We start from the raw sequence: 16,169 nt of genomic DNA, 5'->3' as shown, positions 1-16,169 counted from the left end.
ACTTTGGAGAATTATCACATCGGCAGGACTCGGCTGATATATATGCACCACCTCAGCAAAGTCTCACAATGCTTTTTGGGTTCCAAAGCCATTATTTGGACCCAATCCGCAGACAAAGTGGATACAGTGGTCGGGAAGCATTTGCATTGAAATCTTTATTTCATTTTTTTAAAATGTGCATGGTATTTGCATTATAGTGAAAATAATAGAACTCTTTTAAATATGATCTTTGTGGTATTAAGTGAATTTGTGAATTTCTTTTTACACATTTTGCTTGAATTTCCACAATAAGCATTAACTAGAGTTTGCCTTTGTTTGTGTGCCTAATCAAAATAAAGCATGTTTTAAAGTAGTAGTCATTTAAAATCTAAACATTTATAGGCATCTCCTTAAAATCATATCCAATTACCCAGATTGTCTAATTAATCTGTCTTTTCCAATTAATCTGTGGGGGTTTTTTTTTCTAAAAGAATATCTCTGTAAACATTTCCGAATACAAAACGTAGATTGCAGCGATACATTTGAATACTGACATTTTCTGATACGCCTATTTGGCTCTAATTGCTTTGTTGAGTTTTAAAACTTTGCAAACATAATTAACACCCCAAGTAAATGAAAATGGTATTAGCACAGAGCACAATCAGACAATTACCATAAGGAGGAATTTAAAAGTTTTCCAAATGAAAGCTGGAGGGGAGAAGTCTCCCCTGAAACAGCAAGGTGACATTTTATTTCCAACTGTTAATTGATGTTCTGCTGATTAAAGCAAATTTTATGCTGAGGACCGGGGGGGCTAAGCTATCGGTTTGCAGGCATGGATTGCAGCAGAATTACAAGACTTAGCTGAACCCCAGAACTTTTTTTTTTGTATTGCATCAGAGATCCAGTTTCTTCTGGGGATATAAAACTGCAGATTTAGAGAACAAAAAAAGGTATAATTAGCTTTCAAACACAAGTTCTGTATTCTGTCAAAGTCTACTTGAAAAGAGTAACAGTTTAAGTACCGTGGATTCGTATTGTAGTGCTTTGTTGTGCAAACTGCTAGCAGAGTGTATTTGTGGTATATTATATAGTCTACACGCTGTTGTATTGTAAAATTGATGATATTAGTTCCCTTATAAACAAGCCCTGTCATGAATCACTGCACAATGTTTGTTAGAGCAAAGCAGACTAATAATTCAAATCTGCAGCATAACTTATTTATGGAAGTGTACAATTGATAAAATGCCAGGAAGGAGTAATCTTTTTAAGCACCTCTTACAAAAACCTCTTTGTCAGAATAATCAACACAGTCTGCATAATTTACATTACTTACTTAGATGCATGTACAGCCTGAGCTTAAAGTAAAGAAGTTTGTTTTCTCATGTTTGTGCCTATTAGCCACAAATTAATTAATCTACCATCCAAAACCCTATTAAGCCACGAGCTATATTAATACATCGCCCATTTCCCAGAATGCAGAGGAAGTACCACGGAAGCACTATTATTTTCACAAACATAATCACATTTTTTTTTGTTGCAACAGTTGCACCCACGTAAAAACGCCCGAGTTGATGTGCTAATGTATTCTGAAGGTGCCGGAGCTGTTTGGGTGGGAAAACCTGAGCAGGGAGATGATTTTAAGTTCATGCAGGCAGACTTATTTATCTGCTGCCACTAGGGGGAGAGGTGAGCCTCACAGGTCCCACTGTGCAGAGCAATAATATGCAGCTATAAAGCACTGATGAGGCGGCTCAGTGAATACTTATGAAGAGTCCTGCGTTAGATTCATTCTCACAACCTTGGTCATCTTATTCAAAATGCGCTCGCTCTGGTTTATAGCCCATGTATTACGACACATCCCGAGCACCAATCATATAATTACCAACGTCTCGAACTTGAGTGTTCATTCAACTTGGGTTCCTTCAGCCTTTCAGATTCCTCTATCCATCAGCGATGTGAAAAACTCCAGCTCCTCCATTTAATATTGTTTGTTTTGTTGTTTGTCAACACAACAGAGGAGATGTGCTTTTCTAAAGCTCAGTGTTAAAGAGGCACCCCCAAGAAGAATACACACAGCGTTGCCATGGAGCCCATTGATGTGCAAATGGTTTCATTTAAATATTTTTAAGAGGATCAGCTCAGATTACGCCAAAGTTTGACAGAGATAATTCGATGGCTTGTGTAGCAGCTTTGTTTGCGGAGACCATCATTCAAGGCACGTCAGACCACCTTCACAAGCCACATAGGCTTTTTAATGAAGTTTACTTTGAGAAATAGGCCAAAGCTAGTACCTTTTCTTCCTCCTAAGCTATACCAGGGAAATCTTCTCAGACCTCATTGATGATAGGAGTTCATATTTGTAGTCGCGGAGCCCTGAGAAGCTTGATGATGTTAAAAAAAACAACAACAAAAAACAAGATACTGTTGCAATCCCATGCTTTGGGAAAACTTTTAGTTCATTCTCATTCCATTCAACAACTCTGTGGAAAAAAAAAAAAAAACACCATCAAGCCGGTATAGTAGCATCTAGCGGATATATTTGCTCTTTTTCTTGCATTATAGATAAATGCACCATGGAGACCCCCCAGTATTTGGGACAAGGGAGACGAGCTTAAATATTTATGCCTAAGCCTCTGGAGGCCCACTATTAGTAGTAAAATGTTTTACTTTCTGGGGCTGTCACTCTGCTCCGGCTCCCATTAACAACAGGGCTGACAGGGACCTCTGGGTCAAACACTTTGAGGCAACAAAAGGCCCTGATGAAATCACTCAGTGAGACCCAAATTACTTCTGTGTCATTGCTGGACAATATTTTCTCCCCAAAGCATTCCTCCTTCTGTTAACGCCATGACCCCTTCCACTGCATATGGAAAGGATTGTTTGTCTATAACACTGGGGGATGGAGATGAGGAGAAGTTCATGGACAATGTTCCTGGCTGTGTTAGCGCCCCACAAGCAGCGAGGCTCCCCTCCCTCTGTTTTGTTGTGCTTTGTGACAAAAGTTGATAAAAACAGGTTGTAAATGGAGATGGGCAGTTGGAAATGAACATGTTGGGGTGGAGCAGTGAAGCGGGAAATCCAAATATACAAGACCTCAAAGAACAAACTGGCAAAAGCAGAGAGAGAGAGAGAGAGGGAGGGAGAGAGAGAGAGAGAGAGAGGATGAATGTGAAGTGTTGGAATTCAAACAGGAGCAACTGAGGAAATTGCCCAATAATTCCGCACTAAATGTTGACATTTCTGAATGTGTTTTATTGAAAAGGCATGAATCATATTTTTTTGTTAATTTTAAACCATAGTGTCTCAATGTCTCCCTCATATATTTGGGACTTCCATCAAGAATGCTTTCTAAATATTACAAATAATCCACATTTAGAGCAGCTTTGTATTAGTATATTCAGATAAATGAAAGCACAGAGGTTATATTCAATATTTGGTAAGTCTTTGAACTCATTAAATACACTCGAGGTCTCCGGGAAAGCCTTCAAGACGTATCAACGTACGCATGGCTATCATCCCGAAAAGAACGATTGACGGTTGCTTGTTTTCAGAGTGCAACGTTAAAAGTGGCACAATTGGATGAGCTGCAAACAGTATCAGAAAGGCCTGGAAAGGAATGAGCAGGCAGGGAAGCTTCAAATCCCCTCTCAACCCTAAGTGGGTGGTCCTTTCACTGTGGGTAACTGTGCAGTCGCCAGGCATTCGCACGGAGGTTTTGAGGAGGACTGGCTCTCCACACTCAACATTCACCGTCCCCGGGCCCATACATCCACAGAATTAGATTCATGCTACACTGACTTTATTTAAGCTAAGAATCCTGGCAGTGGCAGCATTAAATGACAGCCAGTTTCTCTGGGCCTTTTCTCTGGATTAAAGGATGATTCAGGAGAGGAAAGGCAAGAATGGCTTAAGAAAGAATTCATTCAGGGAGAAAGAAGTCCATAGTTTATCTGAAAAAAAGTAACTGAGACCTGCGGAGGTTGCCAAAGTGTGTTGAACACTGTGGACATGTGTGAAGATTGACAGAGAAATATGCCACAGCCTTCACTCCTCCCATCCGCTAACACAACACACACACACACACACACACACACACACACACACAACACACACACACACTTTAATTGTATAGAAGTATAGAAATTCATACGTACAGTGAAATATTCCAAAAATGAAACACTAAAAATTTGAGTTTTATTCCAACTGTTACATTGTTGCTGATAGAAAATGTTGTTTATTGATTATATTACACTTCCATTCACATGATATTAAACCTACTTGTCATGTAGTTACTGTTTCTTGAAAAATGTAACCTTTGCATACTTTCTTCACACTCTCGCACACTTTTTTTTAGTCAAACATATTTTATTCCCCCTAAACCTCAACAAATAATTAAAATGGAAATAATGTAACATAGGATCACACAATTGACAAATCAAAAAGATCATTAAAGACAAATAATTGCATATTTTTTCACTTACCATCAATAATCATCAACGTTTTTCTATCAGAAATGCACCAATCAAAGAAACAACGACAACAAACATTATATTTAGATCACTTTTACTCTAGTCAATAGTCAATATTTGAGTGCCACCCAGGACTGGGAATGAAAGCCAGCCACCCTCCAAGCCAAGCACATGGGAACTGTTTAAGTTGGCCCCACAAGTCATACATTTCAATGATTTCAAAGAGACCTCCAATTAAAAGCTACAAACATGTCTTTGGAATGCGAACTAACACAATTAAAAGTGCTTCATGAGTGTATTAGAGGAATAAGTTGTGAATTAGCACGTTGAATACACAAGGCTGTTTTCATTCCCGAACCCCTTTCACTCATTCAAGAAGCAGAGGGAAAGAGGTCTTTTTGAAGTCGGTCGGTTCTCTTTCTTCACCCCCCCCCCCCCCCCCTCTCTCTCTCTCCCTCTCTGGGCAAAAGAAGATTGAGTCAGCCTAATCTGCTCCTTGTACATTTGAATGTCTTCTGCAAAGAGCTCATCCTGGCTGCTTGATAAAGGCCCAGGTGCAGAGACAGTGGCCGTGCCTAACTTCGTCTCTGTGGGGGCTGTAAATCACGGGGGGAAGCCCACCCTTTGAAGATACAAGCTTGCCTCCCTGGCTGATTTGTGGCCAGAAGGGCGAGCCCTTTTTTTCCAGGCCCTCCACAATGCTCTCGCCAAAACCAGAGAGGGTGTCAGGAGGCTGTCATAGACTCATAACTTGCAATGCGCTTGAGGACTCTCAATCGAGTTGCACAACACACACTCCAAGCAGTATAGGAACAAGGCTCCCGGATGTCAAAGGTCAAGTGGAAGGAGACACCACGGGGATTTAGTCACAGTCAGAAAATCATATGCAAACAAAAATGTTTACTTTGCTGTTTAACTGCTTCCTGGACATGTCAGACACATTTTTCCTTTCTTTTTTTGTTGCAAATCCTCAATTAAAAGAATGGAAGAAAAGACAGAGCTGTGAATCTCGTACAACCTTCACACTAAAAAAAAAGGTTTGGAATTCATTCACTGCCACAGGGCCCAGCCATCGTGTCAATCATTCTGCATTGAGGCAGTTCAGCATCAAACTGGTGTGAATGAGCAACACTGTGTGTTGCAAAATGACTTGCATGGTGCAAAATCAAATTTTATATGTTTAATCAGCTAATTTCACACATTTTTGACATCACGTTTAAAAATAATGTTACTTGTGCTACGTTCTTCTTTCTTTCTTAGCTCTTTGGTCTTTACAACAAGGCCAAAGCCAGTAATCCATGACACACACACACACACACTGGCGGTGCTTTTCATTTGTCCACTACAGTGCCATCTAATGATGCCAAAGAAAAGAAATTAGCCGACCATTGCACGCTCCCTTTGACCGAGTCATTAAGGTGGCCAATGTGGAGCTAAAGCGGAGCCCTGTGAAGCTCACTGTGACACACAGGCTTGGCATTCTTCTGTTTGTTATTTAGATCCTTATTTACACTTGTTGTCAGAGACAGGCTGGAAGCACAGCAGTGGCTTCCTCCATGGGCCGGATAACAATGAGCTGTAGGGAGCAGCCCAGCGAGGCATTTAGCCCGGCCCTGCCCCGTCTCGAGAAGAAGGGGAGAGGGAAGTTTACTGCCTGTGAAACAGAGACTTTCACTGCCCCACACACCGAGCCTTCCTGTCCCGCTGATCTCTGCCCAACAGCTCGGAGATCATACTGTCACATGGAAAAACACTGCGGTTTGATTTCAGCCCTGAAAATATACCTCCAGGCAATTCCTATTGAACTGAGTCCAAAATCCCGGTGACCCCGAAGCGTAGCCGTCAGAATGAATAAAGTGGCTCATTCTTCTCGTCCGCTCTATTTTACCGTTTCACAGAAAAGAAAGATGGATGCAGCGAGCAAGTGATGTTCATTTGTGGTTCTTAAAGTGCTGCCCTGGCTCTTTCATCATATTTCATCACTCCGCGCTTTAGCTAATGAATTTAATGACCCAAAAAAAAAGTAGAAAATGAGAGGAATGCCACTTTTTTTTCAATGCATCATCACAAAAATGGCCACATTTTGGGAAAACTCACCTCTATATTAAGCCGCACTTAATATAGAGGTATTATTTGGGGAAACCAAGACCGCATCAAGTTAAATCATGTTTTGCATAATGGAAAACTGACATTTTTTTAAACTTTATTTTCAAGAAGATAAAAAAAAACGGATCAACGCTTGATAAAATAATTGTAGCTAGAGGAACCGCAGAACCTTGAAAGCTTGTTTAATGACAGTACATTACATCATTCATAAAGAAGCCCATTTCCCAGGAGTATTGGTGACTCTATCGTCACTGCAATTTAGATTAATGAAGTGTGCAACGTGGAATAAGAGTACACAAAAATCACAGTTTAAAACGAGTGTTATCTGGACCTCGTATGGCTGTGTGCGCCCATTGTAACCTTTTTGTTTGGCGACTTCCTGAGAAGACAAGCGGTGTGTTCGGAGGTATCAGCAGCTGTGTGCTACGTGCCTCTGATCCAGGCAGCTATTGACTTCCTGAGATTTGAATTAATTACTTGCTTCACAAGAGAAACTGGATTGCAGTGGAACCCCCTAAGAAGTCCACTCATTCTTAGGAAACTGCCCCATGGACTTGCAGATGGTTTCACTGAGATGTGCTTTCCCATAGAGAACAATTATACAGGGGATTGTGGTGCTGGCATAAACCTGGAGCACACAGTCTCCATTCTGAACATTTCAAAACAGCCATAGGGGAGGTTTGTGACTTAACATAAATTAGACCACCAGGGAATGGGGAGATCTGAAGTGGCGGAAGGGCAATATTACTGTGCTGAGAGCTTCTGCACCACAGAAGAAACAGAAGAAAAAAAAATACACTGTGACACATTAGAATCAGATAATAACCACATTAGATGCCTTTTACCGTTTAACTAATGTGATCCCTGCAACCTTCTCTGCAAATATAAATTGACGATATGTCGGGTTAGTTGATTCCTTCTCTGTGTGTTTTCAGACCAAGAAAGCAACAATGATGAGAACAATTAATGACATGAAGAAAACAATTCCAGTTGATACTTTTGGGGCCTGTGTGTTAGCCTGAATGGGATTAAGTTGCTGCTGTGTTTGTATTCTGCTTACTTTCAATTGGCTCAAGGCCCCGTGTTTGGTCTTGTTAGTGCCAGCGGCCCCAGTGAAGAGTACACTTCAGCTGTGATGAAGGATGCTGGAACGCGGAGGTTACCAGTGGCTGCTAATTAACCTCACATTGTGTCCGCTAACAAAGAAACAAAGGAACAAAGTGGAATTTCAATGCAGGAGATTATCACAATCACAAAGAGCGTAGTGCTGGATCATGCACTTGATAGGGATTTTCACACTGGCCGTGACAACATGAGATTGGATCAAAGACAGATGAAGTTACATTAACAAGACAATGCCGCCTTGTTATGCAATAACAAGCAGCCATGTGGGCCTTTTCTGGTGGAGGGAAGAGAAGAAAAAAAAAAGCCTCCAAGTGTGCAGCTACACCCGAACCTATGCGTCTCCCTCCGCGACTTCTGCACGATAGTGTTTCGATTGTGAGAAGTTTATTGCGGCTTTGTTGTGTCCGAGAGGAGGTAGCATCCTTCCTCAAACACATCAAGACAAAGAGGAAACGGGCTGTGTGCTCTTCATCGGTGATTGTTGCTCCCGCTTCTGTCCCACTGGCTGAATGGCAATTACTGCTGACTTCCTATCCAGTGCAGGGCCCGGGCCTTTTCCGAGGGTGCCCTGACCCCACGGTGTCCAGAGGGTAGAGACAGAAGCTGTCAAAACTCACACCTCTCCCTTCTCCCACGGGGAGTGCTCCTCCAGCTGCTGCCCCCACGGGGCCCGCTGCACACTCCTGCTAATCAGCTCCATCTCATCTCTGGGAGGAACTAGCCCCAAGTGGATGCAGGCCCTTTTTCTCACCTCTGCTACCTAGCGCACCTTTGAAGTCCTGTGCGAGTGTTAGTTTATGGCTGGAGATAAGATCTCAAGGAAAGGTGATGAATTAGCTTTTCGTCCCACGTTTAAAAGGGGAAATAGCGGGCTGCTAAAAAAAAATCCACACAATCTGTTACAGTTCTAACACCTAAGAGCTAAAGCACTCGAGAAGCAAAAACGTTGTGGTGTCAAATCTGTTAAGTACCTTCATTAAAGCCGCTTGTTTGTTTTTAGCCTCCCTTCCCGCACTGAAGTTCCTCATCGGACAAGCATTTGGTCAAACTGTAGCCCTGAGACTTGTTTGGATTAAAGCATGAGTTTATTAACTAATACCCTGCAAGAGCTAGACAGGACAAGCTGGGACAGAGCACCCACTTTTGCTCTCAGAACACACCCTTCACACGCATGCCATATTAAACACCCGGGAATCCAAATTGATCCATTTAGCAACTAGAATTAGACCCGATCAGCCACGTGGACACAACAAGAAAAAGAAAAAAATCCAAATTTTAGTGATTTTAACCCCAACTTTAGCAATTAAATAAGACACATGAGTCAGATGTCAGATGTAATGGCTGCAGGTTGACAAGGTTGGAGCCTGCAGTTTGATGAATGAGGTTCTGCTGGTTGTCTGTCTCACCTTGTCTCAACCCGCCCAACACTCAAGCACACATTCAGGGGGCCTGTAACAAGAGATCCATGTAGCCTACACTTGTACGGAGACGGCAACATGTTGCTCACATATTGTACACTGAAAAATATGTCAGTTACTGTCCGACCGAGGTCTTTACAATATGTACAACACATGGTACTCTCTATCAGAAGAAGATTGGGAAAAAACTCCACAGAAATAGGAAGAAACATCAAGGGCTGAAGATGGATTAGTGATTGCACAATGTATTACCACTTGAAATAAAAAAAAATCTCAATTGATCCTTTATGTGGATATCTTTGTATCTACAAAAAGCATGTTTTTCTGCTGACAGTGACAGGGAAGGAACTACATTTGCACCTCACACCCCGCCTGCGACAACACGCATCCTTATCTTGCATAACAATTATCACCCCATTTCCTGGAACCATTAGATCTTCTTTACGACACCCACTTCCATTAGAGGGCTTACGTTTCACTGTCCACAGCCCAAGAATTCATTGAAAGGCCAATTCTTTAAAAAAAAAAAAAAAAAATTATATTTTCACTGATTTTTTTTAAAGAGCTGGAGCATGAACTGAGGAACCTTTAACTTTATCACATAATAAAATAAAAAAAACTTTCATCACAGTTTATGAAACAGAATCTATGGCCTACAATAACTCCCTCGTAGCCACTGTCTGTGAGCTCAGTGGAATTTCGCCGCTGCCACCCGCTGACATAATTTGTTTCACAGTCACCACCCAGCAGCATGAATCAGATGTTGACACTCTAATTTCATGCACACATGGGTGTTTGGCTGAGCCAGCCTTGAATACTGCTGCATCCTCCTTCACCCCCTCCTCTAGCTGCCCACTATACCTGCCCTTTGCCCTCCAACACAGCCATGTAATGTATTTAACCTGGAGGTCATACATTATGACTGATGATTTAACCATATAGACTCTTAATGATGATGTGTACTGCGAGGAGTTCATTCCCACACTGGACCCATTTATTTCGCGATATCAAATAAAACAAATGGGTGACCTCTGACAATATCGTATGAATGGCAAGATTTACTTGTACGAGCATGTAATGTATGATTTGTACAAACTTTAAAAGAATGAGTGTGTCAGGATACGTTGATTTCCATGCAGTAGCTCCTTTCCCACCCGTCAGGAGAGCACCGCTCTGCTCTATTTACCACTAAAATAAATCTGTTTACCAAGGTCCACAGCTCCATCTGAAAATATTTGTTTTGCTGCTTTAAAAAAAAAACGATGTACTTGCAAGAAATAATCAAATATAGCCATTAGCCATGTTTCAAAATGTCAGAAAGGCTTGTCTAGGATTGACACATTTGCAGAGCATAATTAATGCAAGTCTATATCTGATTATTTTTCTTCCTTCTAAAAGTCAAGGCTGACAGCCTGTCAGCTACCTTGTGGTGTTTGTTCATGTCCTCATTCTGTCAGCTCAAACATGAACTATTTTTCAACACCACAGTGACCAGCAGGTTATCTGTGAACGTATATACGCCAAACATATTTTTTTTTTCTTTTTTTGAAAGTGAGTCCAATTCCCAATATATCTCCTTCACAACAAAGCTGACAGCTCCTCTTATGAGTGAGCATAAATCCACAAGATAAACTCATAAACAAATAAGTTGCGTGTGCGCGGTGGAAGCCAAATAATGGCCGAGGTTTTATGAAACACTTGCTTCCTCTTGACAAATATCCAAACAATAAACACACAGTAAATAACAGCACCCTGTCCGTATCAGCTCTCTTCTTGAGGTTAAGTTGAGTTTATTGCGGAGGCCACTGCCTGCATGCATTAAGCAAATCATAAATTATACATGCTAATTACCTTGGGCCTCCACTTTAATGAATTATTTTAATTAAACTACAACATTGGGGTTTTGCATGTGGTCTATATTTCATCCCCTGCCTGAGATGACCTTCTTCTTTGTCTAAGTGGAACATAGTTAAGGGAACAAGGACAATACAGACTTGGATTATAAAACTGAGTTCATACTGATGCTACTGAGATGGGTAATAACATCTATATCGGCTGAAATAGCAGACTTTATTATTAATACAGAAGGAAAGAAATGCTAGAAGGAAACACTCCATGTTTGCTGATTAAATTAAAAAAATGTCAGTGTCTGAAACAGCTATTGTTTAAATGTCTACTCAGAAAAAAAAGATGTGATCCACATCAGTTTCCTATTGTGGGGTCTAATATGTGCTTCCTCTCTCTCCCACCTGTAACCTGTGGCTTCACACTTTCTCTCTTAGGGGTTAAATCCGTTGGCTCATTTGAACATTTTGTACAGGAAAGGCTGAAGGTGTTTATTTATTAGTAATGAACTGAACACGAGCCAAATAACGCCCCTTTTTCTGCACTGACTTCATACCATCAATGTGCAGTGTTTCAGTCATTTCCATGGAGCATCCGCCCAAACACTGCACCTTAAAACATATAATTATAGGAAGGCAGTTGCTCCAGAGTAGTAGATACACATCAAATTAACACGTTTGGTGTTTTTTTTTACATTTAACATTCTGGGATGACTTAACAATGAATGACTTCTTGTTCACAAAGGTTCTTTTCAGACATTCATCTTTATATATATTACATTAACATTGTATTTATAACAGTGCAATACAAGACAAAGTACACTGACATCCAAATTAAAACAATTGCACAAGTAAAAATGTGTAATAAGTATATATATTGCTGTTTCTGTTCTTTTTTTCTTTTGTAACCAATTGCAGGAATCCATTGCTTTAATGGGCTGAATGAAAAAAAGTTACATGTGTGTGTTAGTGTGGTTTAAATGTTATTATAATGACCCGTCAGAAAAATAAAATCTGATGCCAATTTAAAGCTTGTAATCTGCCGTTGTTGTGTCAATACATTTAATCATCCAGAGTCGGAATTAATGTTACACACACTAATGCACAAAGTAGGGAGAAAAAAAGAAAAAAACTAACACTGTTGTCCAAACAGTCCATGGGGGAGGGGTGGATTTAAATTCCAAAAGGGTCTTGCAGCTCGTTTCCTAGTTCCCCAGTCAGCAATGTGTTTGTGAAAAATCAGTCTTTTTGTCTTGCTGAAAAAAGGCTAAATCTACATTGGTGGCCCAGTCTAAGTTTGCTATTCTTTGCACTTTCAATTCAAGTGAATGAGGGAGAATGAAGTGGCCCGAGACCCTTTATTTGATCTACTCGATTGCATAAAGTGACGGAATTCTAATGTATTTGTTTAATACCCCGAATAGGCTGCTGCTTTCTATAGGGGACGGGGATAAAGCGCGTTATTTTTTTTAAAAGCCTAAAAGCAAATTGAATAAAAGAATGTAAAATAGATTTTTTACAAATATTTCTCCGTCTGTATTTATAAACCTGTTGAATAAAGTCCGCCCGGATAGAAAGACGTATCCAAACAGTCGATAAAATCAACGTGGCACTTATTGAATTTCCCTCCAATGACATTCGAAAGCGAAACTATGCAGCAAAATGCATTCGGACACCGTGTGTAGCTTTTCCCTAAATGTTTATTGTTGGGCTTAATTGTGTTTCGCCTACAGCTTGATGAATGAGCCCAGTTGTCTGCGCTGTGACCATGGCATCGCAGCTCCATGCATCCTAATCGACTGCACGATTCATTTCTCTCCACACTGCTTCCCTGCAAATCTCACACTCTGATATCATACGAGTCTGCACACTTCTGTCATAAGCAAAATCTTAGAATAATAATAGGATATTATTATTATTATTATTATTATTATTGCTAATATTATTGTGTGGAAATGAATGTGTGAAACTCCCCAAAAAAGTGTTTATAGCAATTAAATTACAAGTGTCATCTAAGACCTGTTAATAATAATAATAATAACAATAATACAAATAATAATAATAATAATAATAATAATAATAATAATAATAATAATAATAGACATCGAGTTAGATGAAATCTTCAGAAACATTTTTGATTGTTTACTTCACTTTTAATGAGAAAATATGTCGATGACCATTTCTTTTCCAATTCATTGCAGACTATTTGCACACTTTCCGTGAGCATGCATGCTTGCAAAAAAAAGAAACAAACAAAATAACAAAACAACAACAATAACAACAACAGTACCAACACAAATGTTTTTAGAATGCATGCTTTTACCTAAAAAAAACAACAACAAAAGTACAAATTTACAGCATCTGATACACATGGTCACCACAGCCTTTTAAATTAAATGCTTCACAGAACATTTTCTGGAAAATAGATATATAAAACGTAAAACTAAAAAGTGCATTTTACAACATTTCAGTATCAGTTATTTGCAATATTCACATCTTGCATCTTGCATTTTGAGGACGTCTCATACTACTTTTCCATTTTGAAAAGATTTGAAAACTCATTTTGCTTTCTTTTTTTTTTTGTTCTTTTTTTTACAGGGATGGTAAGAACGAATCTAAATCCTACTCCTATTTGGTATACCCTTATCCATCATTCCAGTAATTAAAAAAAGCAAACATACACAGAGCCATTGCCTGACAATTTCATTGACATTACAGTGGTCACACAGAAACGGTGCAAAAGTGTTGCTATTTGATCAAACTGAAAACCGCCACGAGAAACTGCAAGCACTTAAAAATCAGAGCCGATGGTGCCCCAAAAAAATATTAAAAAAAAAACATTCCCTGGATCCCCATCAGTGGCTCCACTTTCAACACGATTTCACAATAAACCGAAAAATAGAACTATCAAATAATTTATATTTTCAAGAGCAATACTTCGCTGCGCGCGATTCTGTGCTGGACTTCTATGACACGATTTTTAAAGCGACACATTCAACACATACACAAATAATTCGATATGCAACTGCAACTCGCCTTGATAGTTTCCGACGACAGAAAATATAAACTTTGGGATTGGCAGATGGGGGGTGGGGGGGTTGTTGGAGGGGGGCAACTGGGAGCCGGCCAGCAGTTCGTGTTATACTGGGACAAGTCGAGCTGGTCAATGCACAGCCACAGACTGCAGTGTGGGGGGGCTCGTCAGGGTCTCGCTCGGGGTCGCGGGGCTGCTTTGGCTCGTCGCTGTCTGTGGGGACGTCGGGCTCAGAGATTGCGGAGAGTTTGATAGAAACGCGGGGATGTGTGGAGGTAACGCCGAGAAACCGGCCATGGAGGTCGGGGTGGGCTTGATCGGCATGGGGATGGCCGGTAAGGACTGCCCCCCGTGACACAGGGACTTGATGGGCACGCCGTACGCACTGTAGTCGCCGCTCATGGAGATCGGGGCCCCCGTGTCAATCATGCTGGTGTTGTACATGTGGGGCCAGGCGGTCGTGAGCTGGTTGTGGAGCGGGTACCCGGCGGACATCGACTGCATGGTGGAGAACGCCAGACTCCCCGGGACCTTGTACTCTCTGGCGATGATGTTCTCGATGGCGAACGGGTGCTTAAAAGTTGAGGACTGAGACACTCCGAGGTTGTACGTTGACATCTGCGGGAGGTGCGTGCCGGTGGCCGCCAGCGCGCTCAGCCTCAGCTTGGCTTGCTGCTGGAGGTAATGCGCGGCGTCCGACTGCTTACTCGGGGCCAAGTGGTCGGACGAAGTCAACAGTTTGAACCGTTTGCGGCGTCGCAGGAAACTCCCATTCTCAAACATGTCCCCGCAGCTCGGGTGCAGGGCCCAGAAGCTGCCCTTCCCCGGCTGGTCTGGGCGCCGGGGGATCTTGATGAAGCAGTCGTTGAAGGACAGGTTGTGTCGCAGCGAGTTTTGCCACCGCTGAGTGTTTTCCCTGTAATAAGGGAATCTATCCATGATGAACTTGTAGATTTCACTGAGAGGCAGCATCTTCTCCGGGCAGCTCTGGATCGCCATGGCAGTGAGGGAGATGTAGGAGTAAGGTGGCTTCTGGTCGCTGTACGTGTTTCTCCCTGGGCGAGGCATCCTGGATGGTTTTCAGAAAAAGTAATACAAAAAAAAAAAAAAAAAAAAGCACCAACAACAACAAAAAAGTAGTCTCCCTTAATTCCTCGACGAAAGCTGGACGCTCGTCATGAAAACAAACCGCTGAAAGTTTCGATGCCGGCTAATGCTGGAGTCGCGTCGCGCGTAAAACAGCTCCGTCGAGCGCCTCTGCAGTGCGTGGCGGGCGGACGGTGCACATTTATGGAGTGACGGCCGCTGTAAAGTCTTTTCTCGCAAAGTAAGTCAGCTTGTCCCGCTAGCAGAGCTGAATAGACTTCATCGGCGTCCTCGATAAGACGAGCTAAGTGGATGCCTCCATGGCCTTCCTCTAACCATCTGATAGTTTTATGTTGTGACATGAGCAGAAAAGACCCCTGTAGAGGCGCTCCATTAATGTGCCACCTCTTTGCTATCACATGACAATTGCCATGGGAGGAGGGGGCTGGGGAGGAAGGCATAATCTGGTTTCATTTACACCTATTTACATGGACACCTTGGGCCAATGGAAATCATTTCCATTTGAAGACAGAAAAAGGGGTGAAAAGGCTCGGCAACCGGAATTGAACTGCGATGCCACTCTGTGTGTGAAGGTATGCGCTAATACTTCTTCGGCGGACTGTACGATTCCAATTACACGAGTGTAGCTTTATGGTGTTTGGGCGGACGCGAGAATGATGTGGCATGTTATAATGGGATATTATGTCGCTAAATTGGCTGTTTACTATACGCTGTCGTCAATGCAGATTGTATTTGATATGGGGGGAAAATACTCCTGTTTGTGCAGTGGTGTGCGTAATTCGTCAAGTGTTTTACGCACGATATGGATTTGAATGAAAGCTGATTTTAACAAATAAAATATTTTGCCTCCCCCCTTCCTAATTACGACCTAATATTGTTTACGAAATGCCGTGCAAAATAATTCGCCCTGAGCAAGTTTGTTGCCGACTATTAGTTTTTCTCAGCTAATTTCGCCCAGAGCTGCGCAGAGGAAGTAGACGATATGAAAACATCAACACAATGCAAACAGCGCTGTTCAAACTGAAACTTCATGAGGCAGTCAGGTCCATTGTGTTTATGTAAAGAAGGTTCCAAAGTACTTCAG

General features: G+C 41.6%; 1 protein-coding gene across 1 annotated transcript; it reads right to left on the bottom strand.

The window, feature by feature from the left end:
* Positions 1–14,106: 14,106 nt before the first annotated feature.
* foxb1a (forkhead box B1a) lies at positions 14,107–15,143 on the bottom strand. The gene has a single exon (XM_084017032.1). The coding sequence runs from the start codon at positions 15,044–15,046 to the stop codon at positions 14,108–14,110; it is 939 nt and encodes a 312-aa protein (XP_083873158.1). The 5' UTR covers positions 15,047–15,143; the 3' UTR covers position 14,107.
* Between the last annotated feature and the right edge of the window lie 1,026 nt (positions 15,144–16,169).

This window comes from Eutrigla gurnardus, assembly GCF_963514095.1.
Source record: "Eutrigla gurnardus genome assembly, chromosome: 9".
NCBI lineage: Eukaryota > Metazoa > Chordata > Actinopteri > Perciformes > Triglidae > Eutrigla > Eutrigla gurnardus.
Note: the sequence above shows the minus strand (reverse complement) of the source record. Positions and strands in the feature narration are given on the sequence as shown.